This window comes from Salmo salar, chromosome 18, assembly GCF_965601325.2.
Source record: "Salmo salar chromosome 18, fSalSal1, whole genome shotgun sequence".
Taxonomy (NCBI): Eukaryota; Metazoa; Chordata; class Actinopteri; order Salmoniformes; family Salmonidae; genus Salmo; species Salmo salar.
Window position 1 is genome coordinate 7961456 of NC_138308.1, and position 20357 is coordinate 7981812.

The window sequence follows — 20357 nt, forward strand, 5'->3', positions numbered from 1 at the left end:
ATTATTAAGCACGTGTAATAATTAGTATGATTATGTTTTCCCTTGCAAAAGTGACATCTGCCTTCACAATAAAAACTAGTTGGAAAAAGCACACATTTATTTTATGGAAAAGAGATGCGTTTCTGGACGATGCACCAATACTACCTTGTTGACAAAATAACGGAGCGGTGTCACTTACTGTTTTCGCCCGATGATGTGACCGGCATTTGCCCGGTTCAACCTGGGCCAGTGTAAAATAACTCCCTGTGTCAAATCTCTTCTATACAACCCCATGATTGGCTGTTCCTAAAAACAAGTCAACTGTAGCAGCCAATAGGGATAGGGATTGCTGTAACAAATCGCGAGTGCCTGTGTTTCCTGTGATACGATGCTACTTTTTGTTTAGGTATAGACTACACTGCATTATCAAAAATATATATTTTATATTTAGCTACCATGAAAATTGCCACAGTGCTGTCAGTCTGCTGGAGATTAACATCTAATAATTTACATAATAATCATCATACCAAAAATATATCCTTATTTTTTGGTGTCATATATTTTATATTAGTAAAACATATTTTGTGGTAAAACAACAACAACAGTATTTACACTTTTGAGCAACAGCAACATGTCATATTTTGGGTTCCAGTGGCATGACATGGATGGGATAGAATGCTGTGAGCAGTGCATCAGGAGGGTGGTGCTGTTTGGTCACCAAGACCAGGCTGAACTTCTCAATGCGGTCCAGCATGAACTCAGTTCTGGCATACTGAGGACCATCTGTGGAGCGCACCAGGCTTAGGTACCTACCGGGAGACGACATATATTGATATCAATCTCGCAATGAGAGGGCGCAGCCCTGCATTTTTTTATGTCTTACATCACCACTTAAATGTTAAAAAATCTAACTAGAACTGAGAAAGGTTCATATTGAGATGAACTATGTGCTGGTAGTGAGCGCTCGGTACTGTACCTCTCTTCTTGCAGGAGCTCCTTGTTCATCAGCTGCTTACTCAGCCCTGGGTTCACCTGGTCTAGCTGGTTCTGTACACTCTCAAACAAGTCCACCTCCATCATGTTAATAACCAAGGGCTTTCCGAACCTGCAGACAAGATCACACAACATCAGAACAGCCTTTCTATTCATACATACATTTATCTGTGTCCTTATTCTGTCTATCCACTCCTTTATTTATACAAAAACGATATTTTTTGTGACATATTTACTTTTGGCAATAGACAAAAAAGACAGGAATTCAAATGAGCAGCCCAACCCTAAATTTGATATACATTAAGGTTTTACAGCAAACTCTTAAAAACACTTCTTACACCTGCTACTGTCATTGATGTGCATAACTCAAATTTAGGATTAGGCTGCTCATTGCCGGCACCCCTGTAATATCTCTCTCACACACCTGATGGCCCCCAGTAGAGCGAGCCTCAGTTTGTCAGGCTGCATGTCTCCAGGGTGCAAGGCGTCCAGGTAGTTAGTGTCTCTGTAGCGTAGAAATGTGGCAGCCTGACCATAGGTATCCACAAGCAGGGGCCACCTAACATCAGATACACAGCCAGAGTGGATAAACTTAATTAACTGAATCTAATGTTAAATTGTAAACGGAGCGATTAGCTAAATACAGAGAGATGAACAACCTGTTTGCATTTTGTTTGAGCAGCTAACCTGAGGGCAGAAAGTCATACTAAAGTGAGTAATTATTATAATTTTTTACCTGCCATCCTGCTTGATCTTGCCGCCTACATCTTTAATAAGAACTTCCTCAAGGTCACGAACCGGGCAACGAACCCCACCACGGTCCAGGACAGCATCTTAGTTCACATAAACACACACTGTGAGAATATTACATTTTGTGTTGCTCCAGGGAAAGGTGTGTTTGTTTGTCTCTGTGTCTGTGTGTGTGTGTGTGGGGGGGGAGTACCTGCATGTGTGTGTGCGTGTGTGACATTACATACCTCCACCAGACTGCTCTCTCAGTGTCAGCTTGGCAAGGGATAGCTGCTCTGCAGCCTCATGAGCTGCTATTTGAGCTTTCGCCAACACATCTTCAGCTTCATGAACCACCTTTACGCGCACACACACACACACACACACACACACACATCAGTACTGAGACAATACATAAGAGTACTGAGACTGATACATACATCAGTACTGAGACAATACATACATCATTACTTCAGTACTGAGACAATACAACTTAAGCAGTGTGCTAAAGGAGTACAGTGACTACCTGCAAGGTGACTTTAGCCTGCTCCTCCATACCCTTCCTCACACATGTATCATGTTCTGTGATCCTCTTATTCAGCTCAACGAAGGCCTTCTGCAGCTATATACACACACAGGGAGAGTGACGTCGGAGTGATGAAAGGGACATTTTTCCTGTTAATCTTAGAACTATTGATTCCAGATGTGTCTTACCTCTCTTTGGCATCGCTCATGCTCTTTCTGGAGCTGCTCCACCTCCCCTTTCAGGCTGAGGGAAAACACAGACCATTTTTGGTTTGCACGTTTACACTGTTTCCCCCTATCAGTGAACAATGTGTGGGGAAATCATATCAGCTATCCTCTCTATCTGTCCTCAACTCAGCAAAAGTGACTCTGCAGGACTCTCTAGATGACGTGACTTAACAGGACCGACGTGCCTTTGTGTTGAAGGAGAGGGGAAGTAGATAGAGATAAACATATTACAAATAGTTAACACATTGCATCATAATGTGTTCATACAACATCTGATCTCTGGCCAAGCTATTCAGTTTCTCTTACTGTTCTGGCTAAATTGTGTATCCTACTCTGTTCTCTATGCTGTACGCATGAGACATGACCTAATTAGACTATGTTTGGGAGCATAGGGTTGGCTTTTGAGAGTGTCATACTCTATGAAAGGTTTCTGTTTTGAGTGGGAGGGGTTGAACAGTTGGGCGTGACTCTTACCGGTCAGTCTCCGCCTCGTTCTGCTTTTCCTCTTCCTCCGCCCTCCTTTGTTCCTCTGCCTTCATCTTCGTCAGCATGGAGTCAGTGGCACTCAGATCCCAGTTCTGTAAAGTGGCAATCACAGCCTCTTCAGAAGCCACCTGGAACATGCCCACAAACACATAAGCCCAAACATGGCTTGTAAAACACAATTACACAGCCATCCTCTGTCACACACACACACACACACACACACACACACACACACACACACATATAAAGAACCCTGATTATTGTCTATGTGTACACACAGCCACACACACCTGCTCTGGAGTGCTACCATCATCTGCATGGGTCCTCGGGTCTGCCCCAAGCTGTAGAAGGGTCTGCACTGCCCCAAGATGGCCTCCAAATGCAGCTCTGTAGATTGGAGTCCGTCCAAACGCACCCTATTAAAAAACACACTTCCTGACATACTTCTGCAATTGCTTAGGCATGGACATCTAACTCCAATACTTAGAAAGATCTATTTAGTTGTTTGCCTGCTGGAGAAAGTTTGTGGATGACCAACACTCCCCAAAGAAAGGGTTTAAGTCAAGTCAAGCTTGTTTAAAAAACATTTTTTACCAGGCAAGTCAGTTAAGAACAAATTCTTATTTACAATGACGGCCTAGGAACAGTGGGTTGTTAACTGCCTCGTTCAGGGGCAGAAAGACAGATTTTTACCTTGTCAGCTCGTGGATTTGATCTAGCAACCTTTCGGTTATTGGCCCAACACTCTAACCACTAGGCTACCTGCCTATCAATACATGTGTATGTTTGTGTGTGTCAGTGGGAATGGGTGGGGGAGGGAAGACTCTCACCTGACCAAGAGCTAATATTTCTGTTCGCGCTGCATTCTCTCACCTGTGTGTTTATGTCCGCACCCCTTTCCACCAATAAGGTGATGACTTCCGGCTGACCCCCACCTGCTGCTTCTGACACTGCTGTGTTGCCGTTGGCATCTGTTATGTTAATCATGCAAAGTTGGTTTAGCAGCCGCTGGCGTTTGCCTGCTTCATCCAACCCAAGGCCACGCTTTGTGTTCCTATCAGAGACCTAGATAAGGACCAGTGCATCTATTAATCTTTGTCATGTCTTCATTACTTGTCCACACAGATCTCACAGATATCACATATCAGTCTCACCTCCTTCAAAATTGCTAACACTTCCTCTGCCTCTCCATCAAACGCTGCTTCCAGAAGTCGGGTTCGCAGAAGCTGCTCTTCCTTCTTCCCCTTTCTCTCGTCCTCCTCCTTCTTCCTTTTCCACTCCGTCTCTTCCTGTTCTCTTCGTACTAGTGCCACAAAAGCCTGCAGGCCAATCAAAACACTTTTCAGGGTACACACACTTCTCATTTTCAGAAACAATGACATTACATTGATTGTAGACTACAACACACTCAAGCACACTCACGGATGCTTTTTGAAAGAAGAACAAACAAAGGAGGAGATCTGAGTCAACATGTAATGCCAACAGTTCTATTACTCATGATTTAAAATTCCAATATGTTGATATACTTTATAAATCCAAACCTAACACCGTCATTTTCATATCTAATTAGCTAACCTCTTTCTCCAAGCGATCCATAAGGTCTTCATAGTCCTGTTTTTCCTTCTGTCTCCGGACCCGCTCTCGCCTGGCCAGCAGGCCTCGAGTGGCCCGCTGGATGGTCACTGCAGCTAGCTCCTCTGGAGTCGGCTCTACATCTACAACAACAATAAACATGCAGGACAAACAAGTCCCTGTTATTTCAGTTCAGTTTCGATTTGATTTGCACCTTTTTTTTCTTCGTTTTAGTTGTCTAAAAATATTTCTATTTCATTTTTAGATTATTTGGTTTCAGTTTTAGTGTTAGCGGCAGAAAGCATGCGTGGTAGGCTTGTAACCATTTGTGTGTTTTTTTTATGTCACTTATTGCAACTCGGGGGCAGTAATACATAAGATGATGGGTAAGGTTAGGTTAGGTTTCAATTATAAAGTAAATCTCAATATGACTTGGATTTAAAAGGAATAGCGCTGCGATTGGTGCAACAACAAAAAATGTTGGAAGGAAACAATCCAATGCTTTTTAAAAGCATTGGATTGTTTTCTTCCAACATATTTTTTGTTGTTGCACCAATCGCAGCGCTATTCCTTTTAAATCCAAGTCATATTGAGATTTACTTTATAATTGAAACCTAACCTTACATGTAAGAAGAACCAAGTTAGATAGCTAGACAATTTTTTCCCTATTAGCTAGTGATAGCTAGGCCTATTTGAAACATCGCCTTCTCCTGGCCGCATTTACCCGCCAGATACAGTGACTTATAAACCCAAAAGCTTGAAAACCCAACTGAAAACGCCATTCGATTTTTCCCCAAAGTTTATAGAAAATAACTAAAACTGAACATAATTCATGATGGTTTTTATTTTATTTCGTTTTGGAATCAAAGTTAATCGTTTCAGTATAGTTTAGCCTCAGTACAGATTCATTGTATTGTCTTTGTCAGTCAAGATTTATTTGTTCATTTCCTTTGTTCAACCAGGTAAGTTAGAGAATATGTTCTCTTTTACAATAACAACCTGACAAGAGTAACAAAGCAAAGCCACAGACTCACACAACACCCGTGCAGTATACATAAGATTGTACAGTCGACTTTACAGCCTAACCCTATCTGTACAGCCCAAATATTTGTTTAACCTGGAGGATTCCGTTTCTTTGTTGACCTTGACGACAGCTATTTCTGGTTTTTATTATTATAATTTCCCATATAGGCCTATATGTTTAATGTGCACAGCGCATTCGGAAAGTATTCAGAGCCCTTCACTTTTTTCCAAATTTTGTAACGTTACACCCTTATTCTAAAATGGATCAACATCCCTCATCAATCTACACACAATACCCCATAATGACTAAGAAAACACTTTTTCTTTTTAAATTTTTACACAAAAACTGAAATATTACATTTGCATAAGTATTCAGACCCTTTACTCAGTACTTTGATGAAGCACCTTTGGCAGCGATTACAGCTTCGAGTCTTCTTGGCTATGAAACTACAAGCTTGGCACACCTGTATTTGGGGAGTTTCTCCCATTCTTCTCTGCAGATCCTATCAAGCTCTGGAAGGTTGGATGGGGAGTGTCGCTGCACAGCTATTTTCAGGTCTCTCCAGAGATGTTCGATCGGGTTCAAGTCCAGGCTCTGGCTGGAAAACTCAAGTATATTCAGAGACTTGTCCCGAAGCCACTCCTGTGTTGTTTTGGCTGTGTGCTTAGGGTCGTTGTCCTATTGGAAGGTGAACCTTCACCCCAGTCTGAGGTCCTGAGCGCTCTGGAGCAGGTTTTCATCAAGGATCTCTCTGTGCTTTGCGCCGTTCATCATTCCCTCAATCCTGACTAGTCTCCCAGTCCCTGCCGCTGAAAAACATCCCCACAGCATGATGCAGCCACCACCATGCTTCACCGTGGGAATGGTATTGGCCAGGTGACGTGACGCTTGGCATTCAGGCCAAAGAGTTCAATCTTGGTTTCAACAGGCCAGAGAATCTTGATTGGTGGAGTGCTGCAGAGATGGTTGTCTTCTGGAAGGTTCTCACATCTCTACAGAGGAACTCTGGAGCTCGGTCAGAATGACCATCAAGTTCTTTGTCATCTCCCTGACCAAGGCCCTTTTCCTCTGATTGCTCAGCTTGGCTGGGCAGCCAGCTCTAGGAAGAGTCTTGGTGGTTCCAAACTTCTTCCATTTAAGAATGATGGAGGCCACTGTGTTCTTGGGGACCTTCAGTGCTGTGGAAATGTTTTGGTACCCTTTACCTGATCTGTACCTAAGCTCTACGGAAAATTCTTTCAACCTCTTGGCTTGGTTTTTGTTCTGACATGCACTGTCAATTGTGGGACCTTATATACAGATGTGTGCCTTTCCAAATAATCTCCAATTAATAGAATTTACCACAGGTGGACTTCAATCAAGTTTTAGAAACATCTCAAGAATGATCAATGGAAACAGGATGCACCTGAGCTCAATTTTGAGTCTCATAGCAAAGGGTCAGAATCCTTATGTAAATAAGTTATTTGTTTCTAAAATCCTGTTTTCGCTTTGTCGTTATCAGGTATTGTGTGTAGATTGATGAGGATTTTGTTTTTATTTAATCCATTTTAGAATAAGGCTGTAATGTAACAAAATGTTGAAAAAGTGAAGGGGTCTGATTATTTTCCAAATGCACTGTATATGGTTTATAAATGTTTTTTTAAGTTGATTTGCTGCATTTATCTAAATAAAAGATTTGTATTTAACGGAAATAATAATATACTGTACATAAAAGGAATGTAGGCCTAGTATTTCATACCACTTCATGAATACCATCTGAGAGCTACAACTGAAAAGGCTTTCAACATAATTGCTAATTTGTTAACTAAAATCATACGGCAACAGTTGTCAAAGCTATGAATCCCGCTCAATGATATGTAGTGAGGCAATTATCTATGTACTGAAGACAACTTAATTTGACATGCTTTACAGCAGGGTTCCCCAACTGGCGGCCCGCGGTGAATTTGGCATGCCGGTGGTTTTATTTGCCCCCCCCAAGTTTTATAAGCAAAATAAATTTTGGGAAAAAAATATAGGTTATTTTATCATTTTTTTGTGGGGGTGAGAGGGGGCATTTTCATTGTTGGACATAAAAAAAATGTAAAAACACCAGGAAAACAGCTCCAATGGATTTTAATTTTGGAAATCTGTTCCCAAAGTTCCCACGCATAACAGAGAGACGTTTTGGGCTCCCGAGTGGCGCAGCGGTCTAAGGCACTGCATCTCAGTGCTAGAGGCGTCACTACAGACACCCTGGTTTGAATCCAGGCTGATTGGGAGTCCCATACGGTGGTGCACAATTGACCCAGCGTCATCCAGGTTTGGCCAGTGTAGGCTGTCATTGTAAATAAGAATTTGTTCTTAACTGACTTGCCTAGATAAATAAAAGGTAAAAAAAAAGAATAAAAAATATTTAAATAAAAAATATGTGATCGTATACAAATCATAATAATGTATTTATATAGCACTTTTCTACCAACTGAGGTACTTAAAGCGCTTTACATAGTAGGGGGAAACTCACCTCATCCACCATCAATGTGTAGCACCCAACTCAGTGATGCATGGCGACCATTTTTGTGCCAGAACTCTCACCACACATCAACTATCAGGTGTAGTGGTGAGGAGTGATATACGCCAATTAGGAATGAGGGTGTAAAGGGGCGCGTAACTGGTGGCAGTGAAGTCAGACGCAGGAGAACTAGGTAATAGCCGGGGAAGTTTAATTTCAAAACCAACGGCATAAGGAAATAACCAACATGGGTACAAAACCCGACGCACACCAGTAAACATGTGCACAAGCACTTACAACAAACAATTCCACACAAAGACATGGGGGGAACAGAGGGTTAAATACACAACACTTAGGGAAATGAGAACCAGGTATGAAGGAAAACAAGACAAAACAAATGGAAAATGAAAAGTGGATCGACGATGGCTAGAAGACCGGTGACGCCGACCGCCGAACGCCGCCCGAACAAGAAGAGGAACCGACTTCAGTGGAAGTCGTGACAGAGGGGGATGATTAGATGGCCATGATGGAATGTGGCCAGGTTGGACATTTTGCCATGACACCGGGGGGTGTACACCCCTACTCTTACAATAAATCCCATTGGGATTTTGAATGACCACAGAAAGTCAGGACACCCATTTTAACGTCCCATCTGAAAGACGGCACCCTACGCAGGTCAATGTTTCCAAATGTAATCAAGGTTTTAGTCAAATATTATATCTTTTTAGGCTTCTTGCGGTAAATTTTCAGTCTAAATGTTTTCTTTTTTTATAATGCTTCGGCACCCGATCATCCGCTCAAGAAAACAATTGGCTTGCGGCTGAATGTAGTTGATGATCCCTTCTCTATAGTTCCTACTGCTCCCATGTGTGCCTTGGGTGGTGCCTGCAGGAAACAATGAGGGATTGTTTTCAAGCTTGCATAATTTCCTTTGACCACATCCGACTCCCTTGGGTATAATGAAGAGTAACAGACAGTTGTGTGTCACAACTTCCACCGAAGTTGGTGCCTCTCCTTGTTCGGGCGGCGTTCCGCGGTCAACGTCACCGGCTTTCTAGCCTCTACCAATCTATATTTCTTTTTCCATTTGTTTTGTCTGTATTGGACACACCTGGTTCCCATTTCGTTTGAATCATTTCCCTATTTAACCCTCTGGAGCCATCATGGTTTTGTGCGTGTTTATTGTTGTCAGTTGTCTCGTTTATGTGATTCTGGATTTTCGTTCTCCTTGTTGGAGGATTATTTTTGAGTAAAGTTACTATTATTACTCATCTCTGTGTCCTGCGCCTGACTCCGCCTTACCCACATCACCTAGACTCTGACATTGTGTAATGTAAGCAATGTGTTCATTCTTCTGAACTCCAGGGTGAATTATGAATGTGTGATTGCACACTGTCCCCGGTAGAAGAACACAGCCGATCCTAGTGAATAATTATTATTCTCTCCTTTTTTTCACCCCTTTTTCTCCCCAATTTCATGGTATCCAATTGGTAGTTACAGTCTTGTCTCATCGCTGCAACTCCCGTACGGACTCAGGAGAGGCGTGCGTTCTCCGAAACACAACCCAACCACTTAACACAATGCCCACTTAACCCGGAAGCCATCCGCACCAATGTGTCGACAGAAACACGGTACACCTAGCGACCGTGTCAGCGCCCAGCCCGCCACAGAAGTCACTAGTGCGCGATGGGACAAGAACATCCCTGCCGGGCCAAACCCTCCCCTAACCAGGACAACGCTGTGCCAATTGTGCGCCGTCCCATGGGTCTCCCGGTCGCGGCCGACTGCAACAGAGCCTGGACTAGTAGCACAGCTAGCACTGCAATGCAGTGCCTTAGACCACTGCGCCACTCGGGAGGCAATTATTATTCTCTTCTGGTCGAGTCCTAACTTGAGATGAGCATGCTTAACTGGCTTTCTCATAAATCATGTGTAATACACCGTCTATTCTGTTCTGCCTCTAGTGGGACACAAGCCAGCAACCTTCTGCACAACAACACATAAGGCAAACGTCTTAGCCAACTCGAGCAACACAATATCATGCCCTGAGCGACAGCAGCTTTTTAGTTCTCAGGGAAGTATCCTGTCACCAATGTACTTCAGCCAACATACTACAGGCGAGTTTCACTTCTACTACACAAGCATTAGGCACACAGATTTCAACTGAGGACTCAGGCCTAGGTGTATGAGGACAATCAAATCAGCACTTCTTTACATTGTTGCAATGGAAGTCAGCTAAAGGTAAATTGACTAATTGACTCATTTGGCATGACAAGAGTGAGCAACGCAGAGCAGTACTTTTCTTTGGTGGTTGCACTGTCTTGGCACTGGCAGAGGTGTTTCGTCTTGCCTTGGCAACAGCAGCTTTGCCTTTGGACTGGCCACCCTGGGTCACACCAGTGCTCTGTCTGCGCTGGGGGGAGGCACCTTCCAGAGCACAAACAAACAGGGGAAATTAGACTACACATTAAGCGAAAGAGAAACACATCTCTATGTACAGATGGCAGACACATTTCATGTGATGGTAACCAAAACCAATTAACCAAAACCAAAATATGTACCATCACAAGTTTAGGTACATACTTAAATGTTTTTACAGCAAAGTAATGTAATGTTACTTTGTGTTTAAAATGGGCTGGAGATATTGGTAACTAGCTAACGTTAATTGATACAATGCCAGTTAAACAGCTTCAACCGCCAATTGTTTTGCATCTTCATTTCAGACAACAACATTTTACTTAGGCCTAAAACACTGTCATATTCGGGAATCAGATCCCCAATGGCTAACGTCGTTAGACACCTCTACTTGAAGTTCAATTCCAATGCTATGCATGGTTTGCATACCTGCCTCTGATGATTGGACTGCTCCCTTCGACGGTGCATTGGCTCCAGTTTTCCCTGGGCTTTTAGTACTACGTGAACTCATATTTTGTCCAAATAAGAGTTAGACGAACCAGCCTAGAAGCCCATAATTATAGTACAATTAGCCAAAAATAGATTATGGTCTCAAACCTATGCAATTTAGCTGTTGGATTCACAATCCCTTCCTGAACGCGCACTGATCACCATGGTAACACTTGCGCGGCTTGGTCGCACACGAATGTAAAATAGAAATAGAATGAGTTTGTCGACTTTCAAGTCAATAGGCGCGTTCTAGCGGATGTCTTGTGTCAAGTCGGTAACCATCCTTGGTCAACGCCTTTCAAAGTGTGTTGCATTTTGGGGATAACAATTGTCTGACTTGCGGCTACCAATTACTGTATGCACTGAGTGCACAAAACATTACGAACACCTTCCGAATATTCAGTTGCACCACCTTTTTCCCTCAGAACAGCAGGGCATGGACTCTATGGACTCTACAAGGTGTCGAAAGCGTTCCACAGGGATGCTGGCCCATGTTGACTCCAATGCTTCCCACAGTTGTGCCAAGTTGGATGAATGTCCTTTGGGTGGTGGACCATTCAAACACACAGGAAACTGTTTAGCGTGAAAAAGCCGGCAGTATTGCAGTTCTTCACACACTCAAACCTTTGCGCCTGGCACCTACTACCATATCCCGTTCAAAGGCACTTCAACCTTATTAACAAATATCAACAAACAAAAGAGGAATAGTCACATGCAAACAAGCATACATACAAACTATTTACATTGCCAGGAATCCTAAACAAACAAATCATATGCATTAATAATACAACAAGTTTTAATTGCATTTTTGTTTGAATTAGACCATTTGCATTTGTGAATATGAAATGTACCTAATATTATTAGCAGTTTAATTAAATATACTACATCTTTATCAATGTCAGAATTTCTGAAATAAATCATTATATCAAAACCATTAAATAGTACTGTCACATCCTGACCAGTAAAATAGGTTGTTTGTTATTGTAGTTTGGTCAGGGCGTGGCAGGGGGTGTTTGTTTAGAGTGTTTCTGGGTTTGTTGGGCTATGTTCTTTGTTAGTCTATTTCTATGTTAGTTCTAGTATGTCTATTTCTATGTGGTGTTTATTGGGTTGACCTTCAATTGGAAGCAGCTGCTCTCGTTGCTTCTAATTGAAGGTCCTATTTAAGAGGGGTGTTTTTTCTATGGGATTTGTGGGTAGTGGTTTCCTGTTTTGTGTTCGTGCACCTGACAGGACTGTTTAGTGGCGTTTGTTGTTTTTTTGTATACGTGTTTCTTTTGTTTTCCTTCTTTAATAAAATAAGAAGATGAGTTTACACGTTCCTGCTGCGTTTTGGTCCAATCCCTATGACACCCGTGACAAGTACAACCAGTCCTATTTTTTTTTTTTTTTGTAACAATATTCTGTATGTCAATCCCAAAAATTCTACTATAAATACAGGCAAAAAACAAATCCAAAATGGTCTCTTCCATTCCACAGAAAATCACATTTATAGTCAATATTCAGCTTGAATATTTCCAAAACATGTTTCACAGGATAAATTCTATGTAACATTTTAAATGAAACTTCCTTTACCTTGTTACTGATACAATATTTGTTAGCAATTTTCCATGCTTTCCCCCATTGTATATCACCATAGATATTTGACCAAAAGAATCTTGCTGAGGGAATTGTAGTATCACAAACAATATTCCTAATCTGTTTATTACTACGTTTATCTTTGATGTTAATATTGCCAATTAATATATTTTCATGTAAATCTATGTTACTTACATCAACCACAGAGTAATTTAAAAGAGATACAAACCCCCTCTGAATCGCATCAAAAACAATTGCATATTCTCTCGGGGTTATTGGAATTTTAAATTTATCAAGAAATTCCCCATATGAGAGTAGATATCCATCCTCATTCAGTAACAGACCAACCAAAATAATTTTATTCTCAAACTGTCACGTCCTGACCATAGTAAGATGTTATTTTCTATGGTAGAGTAGGTCAGGGTGTGACAGGTGTTTTTCTATGTTTTGTATTTCTATGTTCATGTTCTAGTTTTGTATTTCTATGTTGGTTTTGTTTGGGATGATCTCCAATTAGAGGCAGCTGGTCCTCGTTGTCTCTAATTGGAGATCATATTTAAGTAGTTTTTTTTTCATCACATGGTTTTGTGGGAGATTAGTTTTGAGCAGTGTATGTTTCACCTCTGCGTCACTTAATTTTTTTTTTTTGGTCATTCAAGTTTATTTATGTATTGCATAGTTTCACAGTATATATAAAATGTGGAATGACACACACGCTGCACTTTGGTCTGCTCATTCCCACGACAACCGTGACAGAATCTCCCACCACCAATGGACCAAGCAGCGTGCCCAGGAGAGACAGGAATGGACCTGGGAGGAGATACTGGACGGGAAAGGACCCTGGAATCAGGCTGGGGATTATCGGCGTCCTAAGGAGGAGATTAAGGCAGTCAAGGCGGAGCAGCGATATTATGAGGCACTATACCAACCACGAGGCAAGTGCGAGAGGCAGCCCCAAAAAAATTTTTGGGGGTGGCACACAGGGAGATTGGCAGAGTCAGGGTGGAGACCTGAGCCAACGTCCCGTGCTTACCGTGGCGAGTTGAGGGGTGAACCAGAGCCAGTCGGAGTCGAGTGAGGAGCTCGACGCAAGATTCCGGAGAGAGAGGTGCTGGCGTGGAGAGCGCTGAGGAGCGGGTGTGTTTAGGAGCGGAACATCAGTCCTGTGCTACCTCCCCGCACTCGCACTGAGGTGCGTGTCATCAGCCCGGTGCCACCTGTACCGGTCCCACGCATCAGGCCTCCACAGCCCAGTACGTCCTGTGCCTCCTCCTCGCACTCGCCCTGAGGTGCGTGTTACCAGTCTGACGACACCTGTGCCAGCCCCACGCATCAGGCCTCCAGTGCCCATTCCCAGTCCGGCGCTTCCGGCGACAGTTCCCAGTCCGGCGCTTCCGGCGACAGTTCCCAGTCCGGCGCTTCCGGCGACAGTTCCCAGTCCGGCGCTTCCGGCGACAGTTCCCAGTCCGGCGCTTCCGGCGACAGTTCCCAGTCTGGAGCCTCCGGCGGCGGCCTGCAGCCCGGAACCTCCGGCGAGGATCCACGGTCCGGTGACACAGAAGCAGAGGGATCAGCGGGCGGAGCGGGGGTTACGCCCCGAACCAGAGCCGCCTCTGTTGGAGGATCCGCGGGATAAGAAGGTTGTGTACTGCACCAGAGCCACCATAGACAGTAGTTACCCACCCTACCCTCGCTTTTGTTTATTTTTTGGGGGGGTTTGTTGTGTTTTTGTTTTGGTGCGGTCGGAGTCCGCACCTTTCGGGGGGTACTGTCACGTCCTGACCATAGTAAGATGTTATTTTCTATGGTAGAGTAGATCAGGGTGTGACGTGTGTTTCTATGTTCTAGTTTTGTATTTCTATCTTGGTTTTGTTTGGGACGATCTCCAATTAGAGGCATTTGGCCCTCTGTCTCTAATTGGAGATCATATTTAAGTAGGTTTTTTTTCCACCTGGGTTTGTGGGAGATTAGTTTTGAGCAGTGTATGTTTCACCTCTGCGTCACGGTTTGTTTTTGTCATTCAAGTTTTATTTATATATTGCATAGTTTCACAGTATAAATAAAATGTGGAACGACACGCTGCACTTTGGCCCGCTCATTCCTACGACAACCGCGTGTCACGCCCTGACCTGAGCCTTTTTTATGTCTCTATTTAGGTTTGGTCAGGGTGTGATTTGGGTGGGCATTCTGTCTTTTTTCTATGTTTTTGTTTTTCTTCGTTTTGGCCTGGTATGGCTCTCAATCAGGGACAGCTGTACATCGTTGTCGCTGATTGGGAGCCATACTTAGGCTGCCAGTTTTCCTTTGGGGTTTTGTGGGTAGTTGTTTCTGTGTGGTTTGCACCTGACAGAACTGTTGGCGTTCGTTTGTTTCTTATGTTCAAGTGTTTTGTATTATTAAAATTCAATATGAACACTCACCACGCTGCATCTTGGTCCCCTCTTTCAGATGATCGTTACACCGTGACACAAACCAGTTACGAAAAATACTTATTTTTAAATCGTATCTTTGTTGTTCCATAAAGTATCTGTGAGGAAAAATGGTTTTATTTTTATTATTTTACCTTTATTTAACTAGTCAAGTCAGTTAAGAACAAATTCTTATTTTCAATGACGGCCTAGGAACAGTGGGTTAACTGCCTTGTTCAGGGGATGTTTTTACGCAAACATCCAAGCTAAAATGGCCTGCAAGTGACCTCAATAAGGGCTTTAGCTACTCCAGGGAGTGATGTGCAGCCTCTCGTTCAGTAAGTCAAGTTGAAGGGTGACCGGGGGACTGCAGGCTGTCATATAATGTATCCTTATAACTTCCTCTGTGTGCAAGTTTAAAATAATCGGTTCGATGACATTCATATCGTGCACTATAAGCAATTATTGTTATGATTGTCCTCAAATCGTTTTTTTGTTTTATACAAAGATGTTCTATTCACTATCATGGGGGATTCTGTTTTCTGCTAACAATGCCATGGCTTCATTGAGAGGTCAGTCATTCGCCCCTGGCGCCAACATGTAGACTGCATGAACTTTAGAAAAATCATGTGATCAAAGGTCATGAAGTTTTGACTGCAAGTTTCTGCAGTTGCTCTTCAATTCAAGGGGCTTTATTGGCATGGGAAACATATGTTAACATTGCCAAAGCAAGTGAAGTAGATAATTAACAGTAAACATTACACTCACAGAAGTTCCAAAAGAATAAAGACATTACAAATGTGTGTGTATATGTATGTGTGTGTATATATATATATATATATATTACAGTGTTGTAATGTGCAAAAGGGAAAACAAACACAGGTTGTATTTACAATGGTGTTTGTTCTTCAGTGGTTGCCCTTTTCTTGTGGCAACAGGTCACAAATCTTGCTGATGTGATGGCACACTGTGGTGTTTCACCCAGTAGATATGGGAGTTTATCATAATTGGGTTTGTTTTCAAATTCTTTGGATCTGTGTAATCTGAGGGAAATGTGTCTATGGTCAAACATTTGGGTTGAGGTTAGGAAGTGCAGCTCAGTTTCCACCTCAATTTGTGGGCAGTGTGCACATAGCGTGTCTTCTCTTGAGAGCCAGGTCTGCCTATAGTCAAAGCTTTGCTTAAGTTTGGATCAGTCACAGAGGTCAGGTATTCTGCCACTGTGTACTCTCTGTTTAGGGCCAAATAGCATTCTAGTTAGCTCTGTTTTTTTGTTAATTCTTTCCAATGTGTCAAGTAATTATCTTTTTGTTTTCTCATTTGGTTGGGTCTAATATTGTTGCTGTCCTCGGGCTCTGTGGGGTCTGTTGGTGAACAGAGCCCCAGAACCAGCTTGCTTTTGGGACTCTTCGCCAGGTTCATCTCTCTGTAGGTGATGGCTTTGTTATGGAAGGTTTGGGAATCGCTTCCTTTTAGGTGGTTGTAGAATTTTAAACGGCTCATTTCTGGATTTTGATCATTAGCGGGTATCGGCCTAATTCTGCTCTGCTTGCATTATTTTGTGATTTACGTTGTACACAGAGGATATTGTTTTGCAGAATTCTGCATGCAGTCTCAATTTGGTGGTTGTCCCATTTTATGAATGCTTGGTTGGTGAGCGGACCCCAGACCTCACAACCATAAAGGGCAATGGGTTCTATAACTGATTCAAGTATTTTTAGCCAGATCCTAATTGGTATGTCGAATTTTATGTTCCTTTTGATGGCATAGAATACCCTTGCCTTGTCTCTCAAATCGTTCACAGCTTTGTGGAAGTTACCTGTGGCGCTGATGTTTAGGCCAAGGTATGTGTAGTTTTCTGTGTGCTCTAGGGCAATGGTGTCTAGATAGAATTTGTGGTCCTGGTGACTGGACCTTTTTTGGAACACCATTATTTTGGTCTTACTGAGATTTACTGTCAGGGCTCTTCACCAACTTCATCCTGCGGCCATCGCCTGCATTGTGGGAGGCTCTATTGTCAACCATTCATTAGGGTGTTTTTGTTTGCTCCATGGGAACGTGACCAAAGGCATAACTTGAACTTTGGCGATTCATATATAGAATGCTACAGTGGATATACAAATGGATGTGATATTTGAGGCTCTCTCCCTAATTGATTGTACAATGTACACACATTTTGAGTGTATGATATGGGAGTTGGAGACATGTTTATTTCGACATTATAAATAACTTTTATAAACAATGACAACACTGCCATGTTGATCTGAGCCTCGCTGTTGAAAAACCACAGTTTGTCGTGTCTGACTTTTGGCTGAGCAGTTGCACCTCCCCTGCCCAGTGATAGTATGGTATAATGGGTGGACTGCCGGCCATTGAGAGTGTACCCATACCAAAGATACTGGTAACTAACCCTCCTTCTTCTATCTTTGCCCATAGAGCCCCACAGTTGATCTGTCATAATACCCATAAAACCTAGCGGTCATTCTTTTTTCCCATATGTGATTTTAGAGCCACTTCAAACAAGGTCTGTGTTTCATGTAGGCTTTTACTGCCGTGATATTTTGATAACCTTGTAAATGTGACTTTTATCAATATATTTGCCTCTATTTACTAAGATTCTAAAATGCTAATTAGCATCAATGTAGATATCATGAAAGACTACAAATCCCTGCAAGCTCTGGCATTTCCTCTCTAACTGACACTTTTACTGTAAGCTAGCTAGCTACTAGCTACCTTGATCCAAACGAACTATATATTTAGCATTTTCATTTACTGTTCCATATTTTATTTAACTAATACCTGTTTTCTTATGTATGCATTTGTTCTTGTGTCTTGTACAGAATACTATCCTAGAAGCAGTCAGATATTTACAATGTGCAGTGAATACGAGGCTAGTATTTTGCAAAGAATCTAGCTAACTTGCTAGCTACTTACCTACCTAGATGATATTAGAAACACCCTTATTTTACCAGATCCTCTTCTCCGTCAGCCAGTGGAGGTTTATATTTCATCCCGTATAATGTCTGCCAACTATATGAACAAGGTGAAATCCATTTTAATTCATGGTGTCAGAAGGCACTGCTGTATTAAAGAAATTAAAAACTAACTTGTTGGCATGTTCTGTTGCGGATTCAAATCCCAATTTAACTAATTGCAGAATGTATCCATAAAGATGAATGAATAAGCATATTTATTTGACAAGAATGCACCGAGTCACACATCAAGCCCGTCAAACACCTGAACTCCAACAATGACATTGTTATAAATAAATTGAAATAGTAAACAATGCATACATATGCCTTTTATACATAACATATAAACATCTGACTTGAAGTAAAGATTACATTTACTTAAATTATCAAAAATATCTTCCCAACTATTTTGCAGTCTGTATGGCACAGCTGTTAACATCCTGGTTCTTAAATTAAACTGGTATATTTTCCTATTTATACAGATGTTATTTCTATGTAAAATATTCTGTAACAAGTGTTTTTGTGTTCAATGGTGGATCTATTCCCTACATCCTCCAACTGCCACCTGCCTTCTCCATTTTTGGGATAGTGCTGTAATCAGTTGGTTGTAATCTTGGACTGACCAGACCTTCCCATGTAATTCCGATAGCTCCCTGAAATACATAATTCTACCACTCCAATTTACAATATAATTTAAAAACAGAATAGCCTTCTCAAACAATTTTTCCATAAATACGAATATTTTATCAAGCAGCACATTTGAGTTCAATCATAATATGTTCTATCTTTTCTGGGGGATGAATTTGAAATTGTAACCAGCTCTGCATTGCTTCTTTGAAAAAGTGAGATACTTTGAACAAGGTTTCATTTTCAATTAATTGAAAATGAGAAATGGCAATCTGCACAAAGCAAAAAGGCCATTTTTAAACAAGGGATGAGCTTTCCTTAGTAATCTACTTGAGAACAATTTTGGATTCAAGTAAAACTTTTGAATAAGTGAAGCTTTTAGAGAGCTTTAGTGCTTCTATATTTAATCATCTCATCTCAGCCCACCCAATTTATATTCATTATATAGATAGGCATGCTTCATCATGTCTGGTTTAGCATCCCAGATAAAGCAACAACAACAAAAAAGTACGAACCTTCCGGAATAGTCAGCGCCATAAGTAAGTGAGTAAACTGAGATATGACTAAGGAGTTAATTGGTGTAATTTTTTCATAAATAGAAAAGTATTTACCTCTCCATGGTTGCAGGATTTTGGCTATTTTTCTTAGTTTTCTATTGAAATTCATTTTGTAGAGAATTTATATATATTGTGATACGAATACCAGCATTCAGAAAGTATTCAGACCCCTTCCCTTTTTCTATATTGATTAAATTATTTTTTTTCCTCATCAATCTACACACAATACCCCATAATGACAAAGTGAAACGTTTTCTTGAAAATTTTGCAAATTTATTAAAAATAAAAACCAGAAATACCATATTTACATAAGTATTCAGACCCCTTGCTATGAGACTCGAAATTGAGCTCCGGTGTATCCTGTTTCCATTGATCACCCTTGAGATGTTTCTGCAACTTGATTGGAGTCCACCTGTGGTAAATTCAATTGATTGGACATGATTTGGAAAGGCACACACTTGTCTATATAAAGTTCTACAGTTGACAGACCAAAGACCAAGCCATGAGGTCGAAGGAATTGTCCGTAGAGCTCTGAGACAGAATTGTGTCGAGGCACAGAACTGGGGAAGACTACCAAAAAAGCCTGCAGCATTGAAGGTCCCCAAGAACACAGTGGCCTCCATCATTCTTAAATTAAAGAAGTTTGGAACCACCAAGACTCTTCCTAGAGCTGGCTGCCCAGCCAAACTGAGCAATCGAAGGGAGAACAGCCTTGGTCAGGGAGGTGACCAAGAACCCAATGGCCACTCTGACAGAGTTCCAGAGTTCCTCTGTGGAGATGGGAGAACCTTCCAGAAGGACAACCATCTCTGCAGTATTCTACCAATCAGGCCTTTATGGTAGAGTGGCAACTCCTCAGTAAAAGGCACATGACAGCCCGCTTGGAGTTTGCTAAAGGACTCTCAGACCATGAGAAACAAGATTCTCTGGTTTGATGAAATTAAGGCTGAACTCATTGGATTGAATGCCAAGCGTGGAACCTGGCACCATCCCTACGGTGAAGCATGGTGGTGGCAGCATCATGCTGTGGGGATGTTTCTCAGCAGCAGGGATTGGGAGACTAGTCAGGACCAAGGGAAAGATGAACGGAGCAAAGTACAGAAAGATGATTGATGAAAACCTGCTCCAGAGCACTCGTGACCTCAGACTGGGGCGAAGGTTCATCTTCCAACAGGACAATGACACTAAGCACACAGCCAAGACAATGAGGCTTCAAGACAAGTCTCTGAATGTCCTTGCGTGGCCCAGCCAGAGCCCAGACTTGAACCCGATCTAACATCTCTGGAG

At 42.0% G+C, this 20357-nt stretch overlaps 1 protein-coding gene across 2 annotated transcripts; it reads right to left on the minus strand.

Annotated features, from left to right (window-relative positions):
• Positions 1 to 336: 336 nt before the first annotated feature.
• On the minus strand, positions 337 to 11427 carry iqank1 (IQ motif and ankyrin repeat containing 1). Of its 2 annotated transcripts, none has more exons than XM_045700698.2 (14): positions 10869 to 11427; positions 10323 to 10451; positions 4516 to 4655; positions 4095 to 4259; positions 3814 to 4005; positions 3231 to 3356; positions 2929 to 3032; positions 2416 to 2470; positions 2228 to 2323; positions 1950 to 2058; positions 1709 to 1805; positions 1397 to 1531; positions 956 to 1084; positions 337 to 788 (listed from the first exon to the last, which is right to left on the minus strand). In XM_045700698.2, the coding sequence occupies exons 1-14, from the start codon at positions 10948 to 10950 to the stop codon at positions 614 to 616; spliced, it is 1734 nt and encodes a 577-aa protein (XP_045556654.2). In that variant the 5' UTR covers positions 10951 to 11427; the 3' UTR covers positions 337 to 613. The 2 variants fall into 2 exon arrangements, with proteins under 2 accessions (XP_045556654.2, XP_045556653.2); XM_045700697.2 differs by having other exon boundaries at positions 2929 to 3068; positions 10869 to 11426.
• Between the last annotated feature and the right edge of the window lie 8930 nt (positions 11428 to 20357).

Coding starts and splice junctions, on each gene's coding strand:
- iqank1 (XM_045700697.2), bottom strand. CDS start 10,950: ATGAGTTCACGTAGTACTAAAAGCCCAGGGAAAACTGGAGCCAATGCA. Junction 2,324..2,415: donor ATGAGCGATGCCAAAGAGAG/GTAAGACACATC, acceptor GTGTGTATATAG/CTGCAGAAGGCCTTCGTTGA. Junction 1,806..1,949: donor GAGAGAGCAGTCTGGTGGAG/GTATGTAATGTC, acceptor ATGTGAACTAAG/ATGCTGTCCTGGACCGTGGT.